Source organism: Aethalodelphis obliquidens, unplaced genomic scaffold, assembly GCF_003676395.1.
Source record: "Aethalodelphis obliquidens isolate GAN/ISIS:26980383/991018 unplaced genomic scaffold, ASM367639v1 scaffold38, whole genome shotgun sequence".
In the NCBI taxonomy this organism is placed as follows: domain Eukaryota; kingdom Metazoa; phylum Chordata; class Mammalia; order Artiodactyla; family Delphinidae; genus Aethalodelphis; species Aethalodelphis obliquidens.
The window spans coordinates 17,452,005-17,475,732 of NW_020837982.1; the positions used below are offsets into that span (position 1 = coordinate 17,452,005).

General features: G+C 41.8%; 1 protein-coding gene across 7 annotated transcripts in view; it reads left to right on the top strand.

Annotated features, from left to right (window-relative positions):
* The first annotated feature begins 293 nt into the window (after positions 1-293).
* Positions 294-23,728, top strand: part of AKAP10 (A-kinase anchoring protein 10) — a 54,164-nt gene continuing 30,729 nt past the window's right edge. For 3 of the 7 annotated variants that reach the window (XM_027131138.1, XM_027131143.1, XM_027131144.1), the window contains exons 1-4: positions 296-513; positions 7,613-7,660; positions 13,002-13,184; positions 15,671-16,210. In XM_027131138.1, the coding sequence (XP_026986939.1) occupies positions 426-513; positions 7,613-7,660; positions 13,002-13,184; positions 15,671-16,210 (859 nt within the window). In that variant the 5' untranslated portion in view covers positions 296-425. Of the gene's footprint in view, positions 514-7,612; positions 7,661-13,001; positions 13,185-15,670; positions 16,211-23,728 lie in introns of all 7 variants that reach the window. The other 4 variants (XM_027131140.1, XM_027131142.1, XM_027131139.1 and 1 more) reach the window with 4 other exon arrangements.

Here is a 23,728-nt window from a genome sequence, read left to right on the forward strand (position 1 = left end):
CCGCTCCAGGGTCCGCTCGCTGGGACCGCGGGGGTGCGGCCGTTCTGGCCGCCAGTGCCCTGGCCACACTTGGCCGTGGCAGAGGCCCCGCTTCAGGGAGGATTGGCTCGGCTCGGGGAGCGCCCGCGCAGTTCCAGCCCGCGAGAGCCACGGGGTCCCGGACCGAGCGCAGGCTGCGCGCGCGCGTCACGTGGGCGGCGCGGGCGCGCCCCGCCGCGGGCGGGGCGCGGGGGCGGCGCGCGGCCTCCCGTGAAGCCCCGCGCGGGGAAGGACCGGAACTCCGGGCGGGCGGCTTGTTGTTAACATGGCGGCGGGAGCTACCGGCACGTCTCCAAGAGACGGCGGGGCCCACACCCGGAAGACGGGTCTCTTTTCGGCCTAGCGCGGCGGCCGCTGTGGACCCGGAAGTCCGGGCCGGTTGCTGAATGAGGGGAGCCGGGCCCTCTCCGCGCCAGTCCCCCCGCGCCCTCCGCCCCGACCCGGGCCCCGCCATGTCCTTCTTCCGGCGGAAAGGTAACGAGGGGCGCGGACGGGCGCGGGGCCGGGCCTGGGGCGGCGGGTGGTGGCGAGGCCGAGGCCTCGGCGCGGAAGGACGCTCTGTGCGCCGCGCCCGCGGTCTTGCGAGAGGGAGCGGGGCCTCCGCGCGGGCGGGCGGGCGCCCAGCCGGTTCCGAAGTGTGTGCCGGGACCCGCGCGGGGTGGTGCCTTTTGCGGACACACAGCTTTTCGGGGGCGGGGTGGTGCGTGTGTGTGCGTTTGTACCAGAAGAAGGGAATTCCTTCCGTAGTTTCTTTACGGAAGTCTCGGACTTGTCAGAATATTGAGGGGTTTATGTCAAGCAACACGTGAAAAAATTGTTTTCTTCAACTAGTGCTCTTTTCCAGTTTCCCCTTTTTTCGGGGGGTGGGGTGGGGGAGCGGGATTCTGCTGTTCCTGAAGTGACAGTGCTTAACTTATGGCTAAAAGTCTCCTAACGAAAACGACTCCTTCATTTGATGGGTTAGCAAGTTTACTGAGTCCTGGCACCCAAACTCCAGAAGCAAACTGCTTATATTTCTGATTTTCAGGAGTAGCTCCCCAGTTTTTGAGTAGAGGCAGCTTGATTTTGAGCCTGGGTAAGGTTGTTGGCGTTTCGTTACCTGTACGTATCCAGAGTGGACAAGTGTGGGCCTTCTGGGTTGATTAGTGGTTCTTGTATCGATTCTCGTTGCTTCCGGGAAAATTTACCAGACAAAAACGGGTTTTGGGGAAAGCACTAAACTAAATCAGGGACTTAGGTTCACGTGACAGCTCTGCTACTAACTCTGTCACCTGGGACAGAAAAATGTTAACCCTCTTTCCTCTCTCACCTGAGAATTCAATGATTCCTAAAGGCCCCATTCAACTCTATAAATTAAAGATTTCCTTTTAAGTACGCACAGAGTTTTAATAACTGATGCCTTGTGATGAGTGAATGAAACCATGATGAGTGAATGAAAAGCACTCTGAATGAATGAAAGTGGTAAAATGGTACAAGGAAGCTTTATTGGTAAGGTACCTTGGTATAGTTAATAGCTCTCTAATTTGTTTGAGTGTTGGAATGGTTAGTTGTAGTGTTTTTTTCGGGGGGGAGCATTCTGTGTATAATGAGGCAGATTGCATGTTGCACAATAGACTGTTGTCTCTATTCAACAAATACTTTTGAACGTCCACTGTTTGCCAGGCACTGTGCTAGGCGCTCAGTATTAAGCACTGAACAAGACAAAATCCTTATATCCATGGAGCTTGTTGTCTGCTGGGGTAGACGGACAATAAATCAATCTCTCTCTCTCTCTCTCTCTCACTCTCTCTCTCTCTCTCTCCCTCTCTCTGTCTCTCTCTCTGTCTCTCTCTGTCTCCCTCTCTCTGTCTCCCTCTCTCTGTCTCCCTCTCTCTGTTTACAAATTGAATACAGTGTTATAAAAGAACTTGAGAGAAGAAACATATTTCGGTTTGATGTTAGTCAAAGGCCTCAGCAGGTGACCTTGAAACTTAGAGCTGAAGGAACAGCAGGAGGTAACATACAGAGGCCAGGGAAGAGCATTCTAGGCACAGGGAATAACGTGTTCAGAGGCTGGGAGGTAAGAGTTTGGTGCCCTTCAAGAAAGAAAAGCCCACTGTGACTTGGGCTTAGAGAGGTAGACAAGGATCAAATGATTCAGAGCTTTGTAGGTCACGGTTAGGTGTTATTCCAAGTGCAGAAACAATATTACTTTTAAAATTTTAAAGAGGGGTGATTTGATCTCTTTTTATGTTTTAAAAAGATCATTCTAGATGCCTTTTGGAAACTGGATGTGGCAAGAATAGAAACTGGAGATGGTCTTATTTAGGGATCCCATCCAGTCTCTGAATACCATTTTTAAATACCACCTATCTGCTGATGACTCCCAAATTTACATCTCCAGCTTGGATTCTCTGCCCTGAATTCAGACTGTGTATCCAGCCATTGGTCCACTTTATACCTCTACCTAATAGATGTCTAATAGATAAATCTTTAGCCTACTGTATCTAAAATTTCCCCTTAGATTTAGTCCTCCTAAACTTGTACATCACTTTTTCTCATCTTAACAAATTACATTTCTGGCCTTTTAATTGCTCAGGCTAAAACTTTAATACCTTCCTGAACCTCTTTCTCTCCTACTGTATATCTGATCTGTTAGGTCTACCCCAGAATATACCCAAATCCAACCATTTCTCACCATCCCTGACCATTAGCGCCCTGATCTAGGGAGTCATCTCTATTTAGGTTGGGTGGTTAAGGAAGTCCTCTGAGGGATGTCATTCGGATCTCAGCTTAAATGTCAAGAGGAAGCCGGTTTTGTGAAGATCAAGGAAGCAGGATTATTTTACTATAGGCTTCAATTTGGTTTGCCTTCTTCCATTCTTGATGCCTCTGGTGTATTTTCGAAATGCATTCTGCCACACCTCTGTTCAGATTCCCTCAGTGGCTTTCTGTACATGGCCCTCCATAATCTAGGTCCCATTTCTTCTCTGTGTTCATCTCCTGCTTTCTTTCTCCATCATTCTTCCATTTATATTTGCCTCTTTGTTGTTAAGTACATTCCCACCTCAGGGCCTTTGCACTTATTCTCTCTGCCTGGAAACCTCTTCCCACAGATATGTGCCTATTTTGTCCCCCATCTTCTTCAGGTTTTTGATTAATTGACATCTTAGTGAAGCTTTCTCTGACTAGCTTGCTTAAGATTGTAGTCCCCAGGCCCTGCACTCCCATCCCGTCACCCTACTTTATTTTTTCTGTAGCATTTGTCACCATCTGCTGTACTATGTGTTTTATTAGGATGGAAGATGATTTCTGTTCATGGCTGTATCCCCATGTCTAGATTAGTGCCTGGGATATAGTTAGGAAGTTAGTAAATATTTGTTGAATAATTAAAGTAGGAAGTAATAAGTGCTGTGCAGGGAATTTAAACAGTGATGTGGGAACAGATCGCCAGATGACAATTTGTGTTTGGATAGTGAGGGAAGGCTTGTCTGAGCAGATGGTATTTAAATTGAGGTCTCGATGCGGAAGGAGAGCCAGCCTTGCAAAGGTAAAAGGAACTGCATTCTGGCTGGAGAGAACTGGTAATACCAACATCCTGAGGCAGGAAAGAGCAGGGTTTGTTCAAGGACAGAAAGAAGGCTGAAATGTGCTGGGAGTGGAGGGCAATGGGGCATGTTTTAGAGATAGAGATAGCATGACTTGAGTAGATGATTGGAGTGAAGGAAAACTGGGAAAGCTTTGGAAAGCTTAGAGCTTGAGGTAGGAGGAGTCCAGAGCTCTCTTCTGGCAGTTGTGAGTTTGCAGAAACTCTTGGACGTCCGTGTGGATATGTCAAGGAGGCAGTTGGATGTACAGGTCTGTAGTTCTGGGAGGGGATCAGAATTTGAGTGCTGAATCTGGACTTAGAAGTATTTTGCATAAATGATGGTTAAAGACACAGGCCTAAATGAGCTCATCTGTGGAGTACATATGGGATATGAATTAGTTGTGTTGAAAGGCTAAGGTACCGTGACAAAGAGACACTAAGTACAATGGCTCAAACAAGGTAGGCCTTTATCTCTATCTTGTGTAACTATCCAAGTCCCTGGTCATCAGGTGGCTTTGCTTCACGATCATTCAGGCATCGTTTTCCTCCCATTGTGTTATTCCTCTTTCTCTTAGGGTATAGTCTGTGTGATCAAAGCCAGATCTTAGTCCCTTCTGTCAGCTTTCTGACTCCTGATAAGGGGAAAGAGAAGCATTGGCCAGAAATGGCACACACCTCTTCTGTTCACACTTCATTGCTGAGGACCGAGTCATATGGTCACAGTTAATTAACTCAGGGGCTTCTGGGAGATGGAGAGAAGCTAGCCAGTTGTGTGCCAGGATACAACCCTCTTACTAGGAAGGCCAGGTAGAACCCTCTACAACCCTCTACAGCGGCCAGGTAGAATCTCCTGCCATGCTGTAGACAAGGAGAGAGCTCCGGGGTTAATCCAGCTTTTAGAAGTTGAGGAACATGAGTCATTGGCAAAGGAGAATCACAAGAAAACGCCAGTGATATAGGAGTACGATATAATGGAAGCTAAGAGAAGATAATATTTCAAAAAGGAGGGGTAAACGGGGAAGGGGCTGGAAGGGGCCATTGGGGTAAGGGTGGGGGGGTTGTTTTTTTAAGATAAAAGATGCTAAGCGCGTTTGTTCTAGGAAAGATCCGGTAGAGAGGGAGAAAATGATACCGAAGAGGTTACTTGCAAGAGTGAAGTTCTTGAGAAGACCTTAGGAGTTGGGATTAAAGCCTGGCTGTATCAAGATTTGATTAGGATACACTGCAGCTGGAGATGGCAATCGGCACAACCACTTGTTTAAAAACCTTCAAACAATGCTATAACCTGTTTATGAATACATAAATATATTAAAGGGTAAAAATGATGGAAACCATAAACATTCCATTTCTGAAATTTTTTTCTCTAGGAAGAGGGGGAATGAGTTGAGGGCGGGACTTTAGTTGTAACTGCAGTGTTTTATGTCTTTTAAAAATTCTTCTGAAGCAAATATGGCATAATGTTAAGATTTGCTAAACCTGAGTGTTCCTCATATTAAGGTCTAGTCTTGCCTTTGTTTTAAATGTTTCATAATAATAAGAAATTATTATTTCTTATAGAAGAAGTAGTGCAAAATAAGATGACAGAAATAAACCACTTTAAATATAAATAGAATAAAATCTCTATGGCTAAAAAATCTAACAAAAGTCTGTATAAAGATGGACTAAAAGATGAAGGCTCAAGTTGGGTAATAAGCCAAAATGCACCTATTTACCAGAGACACAACCAAAACATAAGGACGTAGAGAAATTGAAAATAAATGGATGCAAAGATATATCAGGCAAATGTTAACTAGAAGAAAGTTTGTGTGGTAGATGAAATACTTTAAAGCATAAAATACCATTAGGGCTAAGAAGGCCTGTAAATTATGATGAAGCGAAAAGGGTACTAGGAAGATAAAACTGTGAACTTATTTGTACCTAAATCAGTTTCAAAAGGTATAAAACAAAATGTACAGAATTACCAGGAGAAGTCAACAAATTCGTCGTCATAGTTAGAGTTTTAAGAATGTTCTTTTTAGAAATAAAGAGCAGTAATCACAATAAAAAGAAATGGGTTAACCCAGACGATAAAAAGATGGTGATCTTCAGATTGGTTTCCTGTACTGTTTAAATGTTAAAAAGGTCATGGGAAAGTTAAAAGTAAAAGGATGGAGAAACATATCAGGGATATACAAACAGAAGGAAAGCTAGCATAGTCTTCACAACAGCACACACATGAAAAAAAGATGGAAAAGTTAAGTTTTGTGAGGGAAAGGGAACAAGAGTCATTATTCACAGATAATATGATTGCATACATAGAATATTCAAGAAATTCTAGGCTTCCTTGGTGGCACAGTGGTTATGAACCCACCTGCCAGTGCAGGGGACACGGGTTCGAGCCCTGGTTCAGGAAGATCCCACATGCCGTGGAGCAACTAAGCCCATGCACCACAACTACTGAGCCTGCGCTCTAGAGCCCGTGAGCCACAACTACTGAGCCCACGTGCCACAACTACTGAAGCCTGCGCTCCTAGAGCCCGTTCTCTGCAACAAGAGAAGCCGCTGTAATGAGAAGCCCAGGCGCCACAACGAAGAGTAGCCCCCACTTGCCGCAACTAGAGAAAGCCTGTGCACGGCAACAAAGACCCAACGCAGCCAAAAATTAATTAATTAATTAATTATTTTATAAAAAAGAAAAAACATAAGAAAAGTAAAGTGGGCTGTGTCAGATCCCGTAAGTTTCTCACTTGGCTTGAGCTACCATGCCCTTTCCTTCCTGCATGTGATCTTGCTAGTGTGTCTGCATTAGAATTTCCAGTGTTTTGTGTAATAGAGGAGAAATGGTATAATTTTTTTAAAATTTATTTATTTTTGGCTGCGTTGGGTCTTCCTTGCTGCATGCGTGCTTTCTCTAGTTGCGGAGAGCGGGGGCTACTCTTTGTTGTGGTGTGTGGACTTCTCATCATGTTGGCTTCTCTTGTTGCGGAGCACGGGCTCTAGGCATGCGGGCATCCGTAGTTGTGGCTCGCGGGCTCTAGAGCACAGGCTCAGTAGTTGTGGCGCACGGGCTTCGTTGCTCTGTGGCCTGTGGGAACTTCCCAGACCAGGGCTTGAACCCTTGTCCCCTGCATTGACAAGCAGATTCTTAACCACTGCGCCACCAGGGAAGCCCGAAATGGTATAATTTTTTAAGAGACAGTTGTTAAGGCTTGAGTAGTAGAAGTTTTAGAATGTTTGTAAGTTTAGAATATTTGTATTTGATGCTGTGGCAGGGATACACAGGAAGTCAGAGATGTTACACAACCAGAGAACTCTGTCTTTTTCTTCAGATTGCATCTAGTAGTGAGTGGCACATGGTAATAATGTTAACTAGCGTCTTAAGTTTACTGTGTCCTAGCTCCTCTTGTAAGCCCTTTACAAGTACTTATGTTTTCATCCACAACCCTATTAGGTAGTCTCCACTGTGGCTGATGGAGAACCACACTGGGCAAGTACATGTTCGGTTTTGGTATGCTGGCTGGGAGATGCTTTTGAGATGTCCATTTACACATGTTATCTTAACCACGCAGTAATTCTACAGTCCGAGTTTTTAACCAGAGGTAAAAGAGTGATTTTTTTTAGGGTCTAGCAGACCAGGGTTGAAATCCTGCCTGTTGAAATGACTCTTTACTAACTCATAACAGTGACCTAGTTTTGTAAATGAAGGAAGTTGAGACCCAGAGAATTAAAGTAACTTGTCCAGCATCACATGGCTATTGAATGGCAGAGCCCAGATTTGAACCCAGGTGTTCTGACTTTGTCTCTCCTTAAGCTCTGAGCGTACTTGACCAAATGCTGTTCAAAGATCACTTCCTGAGAGAAGCTTCCCCTGACAACTGCCCTGCCCCGCTCCAGGGCAGCTCGCCCGATGTTGCGGAACTTTGAACACACTCACCTGTGTCAGAATAGAGCTGGTGTGATTTTTACAAGGTCTGGAAGGGGGTTTCTGGCTGTAGAAGTTGGTCATGGTGATCTCTTCTCTTCCAGTGAAAGGCAAAGAACAAGAGAAGACCTCAGATGTCAAGTCAGGTAAAGGTGAGTCAGCATGTTGCAGGGATGAACTCTTTCATCCTGTTACATTCTCCCTTATTTTGCCATTAATCGTCTCTGCCTTCTTTTATAATTACTTATGACTGTGACACATTTCCCTGTTAACTTATGTACTCTTCAACACCCACCATATAATAGACTTTTACTAAGCATTTATTGGTTGTCCTAGTGATTTCAGTGAACCAGTGTCGTCCTTACTAATCACACATTTGATTATTCCCCAAAAGCAATTAGTTGACTGTATTTAAAAAAAAAAAAGCAAAAAATACTCTTTACTGAGTAGTCTGACCACTGACTTATGAAGCCTGGTTTTCTGTGGTTTATCTGGAAGTATGGATGCTTACAGTTTTCACTTCCTTATTACTTTGGATGAATGGCCTTAACCTAAAGTTTATTTGGAGTCCTTTATTGGAGTCAATATATTGTCCTTATTTATAGGCAAGAGCATGTTTCTTTAAGATTGTAATCTCTGCGTAGTTTTGACTGATTTCATTATGTCAGTGTACAAAAATTGAAAAGGGAAAATTATAGCGAAAATTACTTTCATGACCATTACGTGCAAATTTCATAGGTGTAATTTATTTACGTGAATTCTAAAGATTGACACTTATTTAGATTTTTCTTTTAAATGTTTGTATGTTGTGTGGCTAGCATTGAGTAGTAACTCCATATGCTCCAGAGGGACACTAATCAATAACTTAGAGGTTTGTAAGATTAGGGAAGAAGCAGGGTAGCTTACAGCCTTATTTTCTGCTTATTTCTGATAATTTAAACCCAGTTGGTTCATATTGCCTTTTTTAAGGAGAATTTGATTGATATTGGTAAAGACTTCAAGCCCTCAGCAAGCAGAGGCTTGTGAAGTCTAACCTTGATTGCAGTAGCAGGAGGGACTTTGATGTCCGAGGCACACCAGCCTCCGACAGTGTGACCTGGGGGAACTTTCCTCATTTGTACAACAAGGGGATTGGCCTACCTAACTCCTCAATCTGTCCCAGGCTAAAACACTCCATGCTTGTACTCTATTTATGACAGTACATTGTCTGTGCTCACATTCACTGCCTTAACTTTATTATTATTTTTATTTATTTATTATTTTTTTTGCGGTACGCGGGCCTCTCACTGCTGTGGCCTCTCCTGTTGCGGAGCATAGGCTCCGGACGCACAGACTCAGTGGCCGTGGCTCACGGGCCCAGCCACTCCGCGGCATGTGGGATCTTCCCGGACCGAGGCACGAACCCGCGTCCCCTGCATCGGAAGGCGGACTCTCGACCACTGTGCCACCAGGGAAGGCCCACTGCCTTAACTTTAGAATAACACAGACGCAGCAGGGAAACAGGCCCTCAAGAAGTTTGCAGTCTGATTAGAAGGACAGACTCAGACCCAGAACAGTAGCAAATAAACCAAAATCATAATAACTATGGTTTATTGAGCACCTGTTCTGTTCTAGGTGTTAGACAAAAATTGTGGCTGTAACAGTGAACAAAAAAGACTTGGATCCAGATCCTGCCCTCGGTGAACTTACAAATTGGTGGTAGGAAGAGGAGCATGAATCAGATGATGCACAGATGGCTGGGCTCAGTCAGCAGTGGTGGAGATAAAGAGACCTGGACAGAGCCGTGTGGGAGGTGGAATAGGTAGAGCTTTGTTCTCGATTAGGTATGAGGGCGAGGAAGCTAAGCCTGGCACCCAGCTTTCTGGCAGGCCTAACACTGTGGCTGGTGGAGAACCACACTGGGCCAGTACCTGTTCCTTTTTGCTATGGTGGCTGGGAGGTGCCCTTGAGACGTCCATTTACACACGTTATCTTAAGCACAATAATTCTACAGTCCAAGTAACCAGATAAAAGAGTGATTTTCTATAGTCTAGCAGACCGAGGTTGAAATCTTGCCTGTTGAAATGCCTCTTTACTACCTTATTGACTTAGGGCAAAGCACTTAACTTTGTTCTGTTTGTGTATTCGTCTCCAAAATGAAGAAAATACTGGTCTTGTAGCATTATTGTGAGAGATAAATGAAATAATGTACCCCCAAAAAAGTACATCAAGAAACCAGTACAGGGCTTCCCTGGTGGCGCAGTGGTTAAGAACCCACCTGCCAATGCAGAGGACATGGGTTCGAGCCCTGGTCCGGGAAGATCCCACGTGCCGCGGAGCATCTAAGCCCGTGCGCCACAACTACTGAGCCTGCACTCTAGAGCCCGCGAGCTACAACTGCCGAGCCCATGTGCTGCAACTACTGAAGCCCGCACGCCTAGAGCCTGTGCTCCGCAACAAGGGAAGCCACCACAATGAGAAGCCTGCCTACTGCAACAAGAGTAGCCCCCTCTCTCCGCAACTAGAGGAAGCCCACGTGCAGCAACGAAGACCCAACGCAGCCAAAAATAAATAAATTTATTAAAAAAAGAAAGAAAGAAAGAAAAGAAACCAGTACAGTGCCTTGTACATAGTAGGTTTTATATTGGTAGCTATTACCATCTAGTTTTAACAGAGTAGGCCCTTGATATGTTGGATTAGTTGTTAGTTATTAGTATTACAGGGAGTTCAAAGGAATTTGAGATCAGCAGATGGTTTCTGGAGCATAGGGAAGCCTTTATAGAAATGAGACTTAATGTGTATGAAATTTGAATGATAAGAAGGATTTGAATGAAAGAGTCAATTCTTCCTCTTTCCCTTACCAGCCCAGCTTCTTATTTCTTTGAGGATATACTGGGCAGAAGGACCTTCAGACTACTAAAAGGAAATTTTTAAGATAGATTGAGGTCAGATTGTAGAGGGTCTTAAAGACCAGAAAAGAGTTGAGACAGAGAAAACAGGGAACCACTATGGGCTTTTGAGCAGGATGTTGATGCTTTACATATGGCATTTATAGAGGTTAGTCTGAAAGAGTCATGTAGGATGGAGACCCTAGAAGTGCTTTGCTGTGATACAAGAAGGCCTGTACTAAGGGTGTGGTGTTGAAAATAAACAGGTCAGTATCTTGAAGGAAAAGTCAACAGATCTTGACAAGCAAACAGGTATAGTGAGAAGAGTGGGTCCAAGCTCTTGAGCTTTAGGGACTGGTGGATTGACAGAGAGAGGGAAATGAGAGGAGAATTAGTCTGGAAGAAGATGTTTTAAGTTTGACGTTTGGAAAAATTGGTCTTGAGGTGGTAAAGATGACAAATGAGAGGTTGGTTAGAAGCAAATAATTAGAGCCACAGGCAGGAAGCTGAGCTCAGAGGTCAGCCTGAGATCGGGTCAGGGTCCCCTCTGCCTCCAGCTCTGCAGGGGTGAGCCCTTGGAGCTGGCGCTGGGAGGGCCCGAATCAAGCGCATGTGTGAGACTTTCCCCTTGAATCAGCCAGAGTTACAGTTAACTCTGTTTTGTCTATTTTAGATAACACTTTAGATTTTAGATATCTGTTTTAGCTAAAGTTTTATCTATTCTACAGACATATCAAGGTCCCACTTAAGTTTATTTGGGTGGGGGGAGCTTACAGCTAAAAAAAAGCTTGGAAAAGATTGCTCTAGTAATAACTGAAGGTTTGAGAATAAATGTGCCTTCCAGCAGAAGGAGTAAAAGAAGAACAGAGAACCTTGGGAAGCAGAGGAGCGGTGGATGCCTTGTCTGGCCCCGTGGGCGCTGATATGCGCATTAAAGAGAAGGAGAGGGAGGAGCTCTTGGGAGAGGAGAAGGGGGAAGAGTAAGGGACCACGAGGCCTGGGGGTGGGATGCTAAGAGGGTGAGTGTGAGAGAGGTGGCTCTAACAGAATTAAGAAAGAGAGAAGAAGGCTTGCACAGATGAGTTAGTATTATTTCACATCATCATACACGTCTAATTAGGAAACAATCAGAAAGTCTCACTGTTCTTGATGCAGGGTATTTGTAGCTTGTCTGTACAAAAAAACTAGATATTATTGTTTATAAACCTACCAAAATGATTCTGCTCCCTTCAATTTATCATCAAAATAAAAACAAAAAACAACTTCCTTCTAAAATTGAAAAAATCATTTGAAGACAACTCCATTGCATAATTCTCCCAGCTCTTATTGAATGACTGATAAATACATATGCCTAAGATAAACATTCTCATCTGCTTTATCCTGTAAACACATCTCACAGTAATAGATTGAATTACAGTACTATGTATTCTTCATAGGAGGTATTACGTGGTATCACTCAGATTCTGTGTCCGGGAACCGTTTGCTAAGATTGAGAGCACTTATCTGTTGACCAATTTATCATAAATTGACCGCTCAATAAAATAAGTGGTGCTAGTAGACAGAAGTTTAGTCATCTGAGAGTATTTATATTGAGGGTGTGGAATGCTCAGTGACCTGTATGTTTCTAGCCTTCTTGCTATATAGCAATGCACAAAACCAAAACTTCTTAAAAACCTTTCATGAGAGTCTTTGATATTTGTGTAGAATAAATGGGATAGGTGGAATGTTAATTCAGCTGTAGCAACAAGTTCATAGGGTTACTTTGACCGTATTATAATATGGAGTTGATGATTTCCTACTAACACATTGGTGACTAACCTCTTTATTCTGAAGTCAAAAGGATGATACTAATATTTCTTCAGGCTACTAAAGAAAATATATTATGTGAATTTTTAAGTATGCTTCATCTTTAGGCAGCTTGAACTTTGATCAGTTTTTATTAGACGGTGGAATTTTGTTACTCATTTAAAAAGTAAAATAAGTTTCCTGAAGAGTATTTTTCTAATTTTTTTCTCGTAAGCTTTTATTTTGGAATTTTAATTTTGTTCCTTCAGCAAGCAAGTATTAAGGAATTGAAAAGGGTCCATGTTTCAGAATGTTTGCTGCCTTTGGTACTTTCTGTCTTCAGTAGAGTTCTCAAAGAGAACTCAAAGAAAGATCTCTTTTTTTTTTTTTTTTTTGCGGTACTCAGACCTCTCACTTTTGCGGCCTCTCCCGTTGCGGAGCACAGGCTCCGGACGCGCAGGCTCAGCGGCCATGGCTCACAGGCCCAGCCGCTCCGCGGCATGTGGGATCTTCCCGGACCGGGGCACCGGGGCACAAACCCGCGTCCCCTGCATCGGCAGGCGGACTCTCAACCACTGCGCCACCAGGGAAGCCCGATCTCTCTTTTAAGTTACATTTTTGGCACAGTATTTTGAGAATTACAAATAATAGTAGGACATTTCTTTCCAATTTTCTGCTGCTTGGTTAATTTACCATTTCCCCAAGTATTTTTGTTGAGTGTATGTACTTAAGAGAGGTGTTACAAAATCTAATTTTTCAAGTTCCCTTAAAGCCCTCTTAGGAGACAGTTTTAGACTATCAAATTGTGTTTAATTTTTAACAATTTTTTGAAAAATTATAGCTTCAATATCCGTACATTCCCCACAAAAAAGCACTAAAAATCATGCCTTGCTGGAGGCTGCAGGACCAAGTCACGTTGCAATCAATGCCATTTCTGCCAACATGGACTCCTTTTCAAGTAGTAGGACGGCAACACTTAAGAAGCAGCCCAGCCACATGGAGGCCGCTCATTTTGGTGACCTGGGTAAGTGACTTTGAGTTTTTGTTAACTTCCTAGGAGGAGGAACTGAGTATAATATGTGAAATTCCTGCCAAAGGATACCGAACTGTGTAATTGGATGGGACTTTGAAAAAAATGTTTTAACTGAAGTAACAGCTATAAGTGTAATTAATGGATGACTCCATGTTGTGTTTCTATAAATATAAAAAGCAGGCCCAGTAGAAAAATGGGCCATTTCCAGAAAAAGAAATACATTTGGCCACTAAATATATGAAAAGGTTGCCTCACTGCAGTAATACTAGTGAAATGCAAATTAAAATAATGAGTTAATGTTCCCCCTAACACACTGGCAAATATTTAAAGTTTGATAATTGGGATGTTAATGTAGATGCAGAGAAATAGCCACTTCTGTATAGAGGAAGTATAAATTGGTAAAGATTTTTTGGAAGGCAGTTTGCAAGTATTTATCGAAAGTTAAAGTATAAGATGTAGCCCTCAGATATGCTCCCATATGTGCACAAAAATATATGTACAAGTATGTATGAGGCTATTCATTGCAGTAATGTTTACGATAGCAAAAAATTAGGAACAACATACAAATATCCATTAATAGAGAAGTAATCCAACTGTGATATGCCCATGCTCTGGAATACTGTGTAGCTATATGAAAGCCTTCAGAAGACATTGAGAAATGTCTAAGATATGTTAAAGTGAAAAAAGATGGTCACATAGTGGTATGTATAGTAGGATCTCTGTTATGTTAAAATAATTCCTCCCTCTCCCCGCAAAAAAAGAAAAGATATGCAGGAGATCCTTGTTTTCTGAATATTTGTTGCCCAAATTTCTGTACTTATAAAAATTGTATGTCAGTTTATCATAAATTGAAAAAAATCTATGAATGGATCGCCTTTACTAAAATTAGTCCCTCTTCTGATACCTCTCTCTGCTTAACATTTGTGTGTATTCAGAGCTGAGGTGTCAGTCTTTGTGGGTCACCCTCAGCAGTGCACTGCAAATGACATTTGTGTTGGTCACAAAGTAAAATTGTAAGTCACTGGATTACTCGTATGTCTGGTGGGAATGTAACATGGTAGAGCTGCTCTGGAAAACAGTTTGGCGGCTTCTTACAAAGCTAATCATGCAGTTACCATACGACCCAGCCATTGCAGTTTTAGGCATTTATCCCAGAGAAATGGAAACTTATGTCCACAAAAAACCTGTATACCAGTGTTCATAGCAGCTTAAAAGCCAAAAACTGGATGTCCTTCAACAGGTGAATGGTAAACAAACCGGTACATTCATACCACAGAACACTACTCAGCAGTAAAAAAAAAAGAACAAGCTCTTGATACGCATAACAGCTTGGGCGAATCTGAGAGAGAAATTATGCTGGGGGATTATGCTGAGAGAGAAATGTTTCTCCGTTCTGGGGATGGCGGAGAGGTAGAATGGGAGACAGAAGAGCGCTTGCCGTTGCCTGGGGTGGAGGAGGCAGCTGTGAGAGGCCGCATGAGGCACCTTTGTGTCACGGGGCTGTTCCGTGTCTTGGTGGTGTTTACACGAATCTACACATGGGACAAAATTGCATAGGACTAAATACACAAGTGAGTGCTGGTAAAATGGGGGAAATCTGAGTACGGTTGATGGATTGTGTCAGCGTCAGTATCTTGGTGTGATATTGAACTGCAGTTTGAAAGGTGCTACCATAGGGGAAACTGGGTAGAGGGTGCACAGGTTCTCTCTGTGTTACTTCTTCTGCCTGCACATGAATCTGCCAGTATCTCAAAATTAGAAGTTTGATTTAAAAAAGTGCTTAAAGTCTTACAATGGATCGGGATTTCCTGAAGTGCATGAAAAGAGATGTTGGCAGAGATGGACTCGTTAACATTGACAGTAGGATAGTTAGCAAGGATGATGATACACGAAGTGCTTCAGAAGAAACATCAAAGGATTAAGAAGAGCCCTTTCGAAAAACTGATGAATTTTATGAAAATGAGCCTCTTTATGTCATGCTGTGAAAGTTAAAATTTTTTTATTTTTTTCTTTATTCTGATAATTAGCTTGTGGTTATAATCATAACCTAAATTTAGTTAACTATAAAATAAACTTCTATTAAGTTTTATTAAGTTTGGTTTTACTTTTCAAGATAAAATCGCAGAGCTAGCTCTTTATTTTGTTATAAATAATGCTAAGAGTTCATAACATCTTTCTAGCTATATCCACACATCCACAATTTTTCCTCAGGATAAGTTCCTAGAAATGGAGTTACTGGATTGAAAATCCAAAGAGGTCTTGCCATTTTACATTCTCATCATCCGTTTTGCTATGCCCTGGTTAGTGCTTGTTATTTTTTTAAAAAAACATTTTTCAGTTTGACAGGCAAAAATGTTATCTTCTATTAATTTGCTTTTCTGAGATTTTTAATGAGGTTGAGTTGTTTAAGTATTTTTATTGTACGTTTTGGCGGTTGTTGTCTGTTACTGAACTGCTAACTCTTCTGCTTCTTTTAGGCAGATCTTGTCTGGACTACCAGACTCAAGAGACCAAATCAAGTCTTTCAAAGACCCTTGAACAAGTCTTGCATGACACTGTTGTCCTCCCTTATTTCATTCAATTCATGGAACTTCGGAGAATGGAGCATTTGGTTAAGTTTTGGTTAGAGGCTGAAAGTTTTCACTCTACAACTTGGTCCCGAATAAGAGCACACAGTCTGAACACGGTGAAGCAGAGCTCACTGGCTGAACCTGTCTCTCCTTCTAAAAAGCACGAAACTACAGCAGCTTTTGTAACCGACTCTCTTGACAAGAGAGTGGAGGATTCTAGCTCAGCCCAGTTGGAAGGAATTGACCTGAATAATAGAACTAGCAACACTCAGAATCACTTGCTGCTTTCCCAGGAATGTGACAGTGCCCATTCTCTCCACCTGGAAATGGCCAGAACAGGAGCTCATCGAGGTTCCGTGGAAACCCAGGAATCCTCCAGACTTATAGTAGCCAGTAGAAATAGTCCCTCTTCTCCACTAAAGGAATTATCAGGAAAATTAATGAAAAGTAAGTGTGTGATTTTTGTCTCCCTTTATCCTGTTTTGTTGTGTATTTTTAAAAAAATTTTTGAATCTGTTTACAAAGTGAAACTTGAGATGGGGAATAAAAGGGTTGGAATAGTTTTCTCCCACACTCACTTGCAGATTTGGGAGTATTTGGGTAGTGCCCTGGAGTAGGGTCAGTGTATGAAAAAGGAACAGAAGGGCTGTCTACAGTGATTGGATCCTCTAAGAAAGACGTTGGCAGAATTAACAAATGAAGAAGGGTCAGGGGTCATGCTGCTTTTTCCCTTCCACAGATTTTGAAATCAGATCCTTACCCAGATAGGCTGATTTCAGCCCTGCCACAGTCTTAGTTTTGTTACTATTTTACTGTAGTTTGCAGATAAAATTATTTTTTAATTGCCAGCAGGTGACATTAATTGAGTTCTGTGCTAGGGGGGTACTTGGATTTCATGGAATAATCACAGCATCCCTGTGAGGTAGGCAGTTACCCCGTTTTACATGTGAGAAAGCCATGGTTTAGGCAGGTGGAGGAGACTTCCGGGGTTACACAGCAGGTGGGAGCTGGGATTAAAGCCCTGGCATCTCAACAACAGCACCTCTTTCTCTTTTCTGTTCGTTTGGAAATTACAGGCTCTTCACTTTTCAATTATCACCTCCTGGAATTCTGATTAGACAGCTTCCAATCCATGCTTGTCCTCTTCTCTTTTATCTTTTCTCAGGGGTCTAGATGATTTCTTTTCTGGATTTTCCTTGTGTGTTTTTTTCTTTTCTCTTTTCTACGAAGACTTTATGAGGGCAGTTTTAAGGTCCACAGCGTAATTGAGGGGAAGGTACAGAAATTTCCTGTACCCTTCTGCCCCCGCACTTGCGTCGCCTCCCCCACTGTGAATATCCCCCACCAGAGTGGAGCACTTGTTGGCCTCAGTGAACCTGCCTGGGCACGTCGTAATTACCCAAAGTCCGTAGTTTACTTTAGGCTTCACTCCTGGTGTTGTATGTTCTCTGGGTTTGGGCAAATGTATAACGACATGTAACTGTCATTATGGTATCATACAGAACATTTTCACTGCCCTAAAAATCCTCTGTGCTCTACCTGTTCATCTCTGTATACCTGCTGATTTGACCCTGGCAACCACTGATCTTTTTCCTGTCTCCACAGTTTTGGCGTTTTCCAGAATGTCATGTAGTTAGAATCATACATAATATAGCCTTTTCAGATTGGTGGTGACTTCTTCAGATCTTTTAGTTCATTGATTCTCTCTTAAAATGGGTCTAACCTGCTATTGAGTCAGTCTTTAACGTGTTATTTTAATCTAAAAGTTAGTGAATTTTTCATTTCTAGAAGTTGTTTCTTCAGGTTTGCCTGGTCGTTTTTTAGTTTCTTAGTCCTTTAGCCCTCCATCCCACTTTTGAGCCTATTTTTTATTTATTTAAATTTATTAAACATATATTCATTATCTGAGAAGCCCAATATCCCAGTTTTTGTGTATTTGAATCAGCATTTATTTGTTTCTTCAGATTCACACTCTTGGTAGCCTGTGATTTTAACGGGTTTTGGCTGTGAATATATGTCTTTGGATTTTTATCTTTGGTAATTCTTTGAGGACTCTGATTAAATTGCGTTATTGCAGAGTGTATTTACATTTGCTTTTTTAAAAACATTTAATTCATTTATTTTTGGCTGCATTGGGTCTTCGCTGCTGCACGCGGGCTTTCTCTAGCTGCGGCGAGCGGGGGCTCCTCTTGCTTGAGGTGCACGGGCTTCTCATTTGCGGTGGCTTCTCTTGTTGCAGAGCATGGGCTCTAAGCACGCGGGCGTCAGTAGTTGTGGCACGTGGGTTCAGTAGTTGTGGCTCGCAGGTTCTAGAGCACAGGCTCAGTAGTTGTGGCATGCGGTCTTAGTTGCTCCGCGGCATGTGGGATCTTCCTGGACCAGGGCTCGAACCCGTGTCCCTGCACTGGCAGGTGGATTCTTAACCACTGCGCCACCAGGGAAGCCCCTGCATTTGCTTTTGCCATACTTCTGGGGCCAGCTTCATTACTATCCCATTATCACTTAAAACTGAATTTTTGTCTTGGGTTTTCCAGGCCCTAAACTCTTAAGGCCTTCTGCCTGGTTTTGGTCTAATCTACCCTGTTTGGGCCCTGGGCAGCTGCCCTTGAAAGTGCAAGCCTCAAGTCTCTTGGAGTTGGTGGTTTTTCTCAGGTGAATGCCCTCTCTCTTGTACTTTTGCCCATCTTGATTTGTACTGACTCCTACAGGTCCACAATTCCTTGTCTGCAGTCCAGAAATCCAGAAAGCTTTGCCTATCACAAGTTGTTTTTTAAATGAACAAAACTTGACCTGAAGGGACGTGAGCTTATTGCAGAGTCATGAATGCGATCGTCTCACATGCTGCTGGGGTATTAAAATTGTATATATAGGGACTTCCCTGGGAGTCCAGTGGTTACAACTTCGGAAGCAGTATTGTAACAAATTCAATAAAGACTTAAAAATTTTCTTTAATGGTATATATAAACACAGTGCGTTACCTCTGTAAAAACCTCAAATTCCGAATGCTAAAATATTAGTGGTCCCAAAGCTTTCATATAAGGAGCCTGCTTGTACTTGTTTCTGTTTCTCACTATTTCCCACAACCTCTGATGTAGTTTTCAAAAGCATTTTGGGAGAATTCAGTATTAGGAAGTGTTTCTTTGAACATCTAGTGAGGCCTGTTTCTGGAAATGAAAGTCCAAAGTCTGTTTCTTTGATTGTAATACACTTTATTGTTTTTGGAAACTGTATTTGTTTTGGTGTTAATTTATTTCAATAGCAGTGGAGTAATTAAAAGAGTACTAGTTTTTCATTTTTTGTTATTTAAAAATTTTGCATGCAGTGAATTTGACACCTTTTGATGTGTACGTGAGGTTTAACACATGCATAGATTCCTGTAACTGTCATCTGTTAACTTTAATAATATAATAGCCAGTCATTTTACCAGCAGAAGCAAGTTTACTTGGAAATAGCCAGAAGAATTGCAGTTTGAGATATGCGAATTGTGGTGGACCATAGGCAAATCCAGAGAAGGGGAGCTTGCTTTTTTTATATGGAAAAGCTGGGGCGCCGGTAGTAACCGGAGACCATCAGAGGAAGCTGGGGGGGTCCAAAGTGTGGAGCCTTCTCATTGGTTGGGCTGCTACAGTGTCTGATTGGCTAGGCTGCCCTGGGGCAGAGAAAAGTTTTCTTCTTCCTGCTGGATGATAGAATAGACAACTCCTTCGTGTTGAGACATAGGTGCTGGTCTCTTCCTGTTTGGGGTAATGAGGATGCCTCGCGGGGTGTGAGAGCTCACCCTATAGGCCTGTCCCCACTCCAACTTTAGCTGAGGTTTCTTTAACTCCACACATCACAATCAAGATGAAGAACAGTTCTGTCGCCCTTGTATTTAAACCCTCTATCTCAGCAATTAACAACCACTGATCTATTTGTCTCTTTTTTTTTGCCTTTTCTGGAGTGCCATATAAGTGAATTTATATAGTATGTAGCCTTTGAGACTGGCTTCTTTCACTTAGCATAATGGCTTTGAAGTTTACCCATGTTGTTTCTGTCATTGCTTTCTATAGCTAAGTTCCGCTGTATGGATGTTCTATCCATCCACCTGTTGAACCACGTTTGGATTGTTTCCAGCTTTTGATTATGAATAAAGCTGCTTTAAACATTTGTGTACAGGTTTTTGTGTGGACAAAAGTTTTTATTTCTCTGGAGAAATGCCTAGTAGTGGATTTATGTGTTAAATGTGTGTCTAATTATATGAGAAACTGCCAGACTGTTTTGTAGAGTGGCTGCACCATTTTGCATTCCCAGCAGCAATATATGAGAGTTCTAGTTGCTTTATTTCCTTGCCAGCGCTTGGTGTAATCAGCTTTTTGTTTATTTGCGGGGTTTCTTAGCCATTCTGATAGATGTGTGGTGGTATCTCATTGTGGTTTTACTTTGCATTTCCCTAATGTCTGAGGATGTTGAATGTTTTTTCATGTGCATATTTGCCATCTGTATCTTCGGTAACTTGTTCCAGTCTTTCCCAATATTTTATTGTTGAATTTTGAGGTTCTTTATATGTTCTGGTTATAAGACCTTTATTGGCTATGTGACTTGCAAATGTTTTCTCCCAGTTTATAGCTTGACTTTTCATTCTCTTAAGAGTATCTTTCAAAGACCAAAAGGACTTTTTTGATTAAGTCCAATTTATCAACTTTTTTCCTTTATGGATTGTGCTTTTGGAGTCATGCATAAGAGCTCTTAGCCTAATCAAAGGTCATGAAGATTTTCTCCTGTGAGATATAAGCTGTGGTGGTTAGGTCAAGTTGTTTTTTTTTTTTTTTTTTTTGCGGCACACAGGCTTCTCACTGTTGTGGCCTCTCCCGTTGCGGAGTACAGGCTCCGGACGCGCAGGCTTAGCAGCCATGGCTCACGGGCCCAGCCACTCCGCGGCATGTGGGATCTTCCCAGGCCGAGGCACGAACCTGTGTCCTCTGCATCGGCAGGCGGACTCTCAACCACTGTGCCACCAGGGAAGCCCTTAGGTCAAGTTTTTTTTTTTTTTTCTTTTCACATATGGATCATTCCATACTTTATTAGTTAAAGACTACTCTTATGCCATTGAATTGCCTTTGTACCGTGGCCATATTTGTGTAGGTCTATTTCTGGACTCTCTGTTCTGTTCCATTGGTGTATATGTCTGTTCCTTTACCTGTACCACACTGTCTTGATTACTATAGCTTTGTAGTGAGTCTTAAGATTGGATAGTTTGAGTCCTCCAAGTTTGTTCTTTTTCAAAATTGTTTTTTCTATTCTAAGTCCCCCCCCCCGCCCCCGATATAAATTTTAGAATAATCTTGTCAATATCTACAAGAAACCGTGCTGGGATTTTTATTGGAGTTGTGTTCAGCCTATAAGTCAGTTTGGGGAGAATTTATGTCTTAACTGTATTGAGCCTTAAAATCCACAGATACGATGTGTGTCTTCATTTACTTGGGTCTTTGATTTCTTTCCTCCACATTGTATAGTTTTCAGCATACAGATCCTTAATGTGTTTTGTTATTTGGTGCTATTGTGAATAGTATGATTAAAAATTTTTTGTTTCTAGTGTTTTTCATTGCTAGTACATAGAAATATCAATATGATTGACTTTTATATGTTGACCTTCTATTCTGTGGCCTTATTACTCACTTGTTATTTCTAGGAGCTTTTGTGTAGATTGCTTGAGTTTCTTGTCTTGTTCGTGATCTTAGAAAGTATTCAGTCTTTCACCATAAAGTGTGAGGTTAGCTGTGGGTTTTTGTAAATACCCTTTATCAGGTTGATGAAGTTCCCTTCTCTTAATAGTTTACTGAGAGTTGTTGCTGTTTGAATCATGAATGGTGTTGAATTTTGTCAAATGTTTTTTCTACGTCATTTGATATGACCATGTGGTTTTCCTTCTCTGGTCTGTTAATATGATGGATTACATTGATTTTTTTTTTTAATATTGAATAAGCTTGCATTCCCAGGGTAAGCCTCATTTGGTTGTGGTGTATTAGTCTTTTTATATGTTGCTGGACTTGATTTTCTAATATTTTGTTGAGCATTTTTGCATCTGTTTAGATGGATATTGGTCTGTAGTCTTCTTATACTGCTTTTGTCTAGTTTTGGCATCAGTGTAATTCTGGCCCCATAAAATGCGGTGTCATTTCGTGGAAAACAGCTGACAGTATTGGTTGCCCAGTGGTAAAATTTAAGTTTACAAGTGAAACTTAGAATTTGGAAAACTTCTATTCACCACCGTGTGCTCTAACAGCTTTATAGAGTGTTCTGATAAGATCATTGTGATATTAATGATGTGATTTTTTTTATACCGTATGATGCAATGCATCAACATTTGTAAGATCTTCATAAGTCAGCAAACCAGTATTTTCTACAATATTTGAAAATATATGATGCTATAAAATCAATCATGAGTAAAAGACTCTTTAAACATGGGAGATAGACCAATAGATATTAATGTAACAGAATACAACAAGTTCATTATATGGTTTCAGATTCCACCTTCTAATTAACCTTTAAGAAACTACCACTTTTCAAGTTTTGGTATAGTATCAAAGAAGAATATATCCACAGTTATCTCAGAAAGCTATTAAAATACTCCTTTTCCCAATTACACATCTCTGAGGCCAGCTATTCTTGATATAAATAAAAGAAAACCATTTCTCTATTCATAACACTTCTGACACCAAATATGTGGGTTTCCCACATTAAGCAATTCTCTAATTCTCTGTGGACAGTAACTGGGTACCCTATAGTTTAATTCATTCTGACACTACCCGGAGTTATTGCAGACCCCCCCAGGTTAAGGGCTCAGTCCAGAAGACTGTCCCCCCACTTCAGATGCCAGTCACAGGTCCCAAGTTGTCACCTGTACTTCTGGCCAACCAGCTATAAATCAGGGGTTCCCACTACCCCTTCCTCTTTCAATAATTTGCGACAACAGCTCAGAGAACTCAGGGAAACACTTTATGTTTATTTGTCTATTATAAAGGATATCGTAAAGGATAGAAATGAACCGCCACGTGAAGGGGTACATAAGTCAAGGTCCAGAAGGGTCCCAAGTGCAGGAGCTTCTGTCTGTGGGGTTGGGGTGCATCACCCTTCCAGGACATGGATACATTTGCCAACCCAGAAGCTCTCTGAACCACTTCATTTAGGGGTTTTATGGTTCTGTCACGTGGGCCCAGTTGAGTAAATCATAGGCTATTGGTGATTAGCTTGATGGTCCCTAACCCCTCCACCTTCCCCAGAGGTTGGGGAGTGGGGCTGAAGTTCCGTGGTTGCTTCTTTGGCAACCAGCCCCACTCTGCAAGAGTCACCTCATTACCATAAACTTTTCCCCTGGTTGAAATCAGAGGCTTATTATAAATAACAAAAGATGCTGCTCTGGCCCCTGCCACTCAGGAAATTGCAAGGGTTTTAGGAGCTCTGTGCCAGGAACCAGGACAAAGACTATACATACATATACACACATGTACACACACATACATACTATATATATATATATACACACATACTACATACACACATACATACTATATATATACACATACATACTATATACACACATACATTATATACACACACACATACATTATATATACACACATACTATATATACACACATATACTATACATATACACACATACACACACATACATACTATATATATACACACATACATACTATATATACACATACACATACTATATATATGCACATACATACTATATATACACACACATACTGTATATATATACACACGTACATACTATATATATACACACACATACTATATATATATGCACACACATACATACCATATATACACACATACGTACTATGTATATACACACATATACTATATGTACACACACATACTATATATATACACACATACACTATATGTACACACACATACTATATATATACACACATACATACTATATATATAC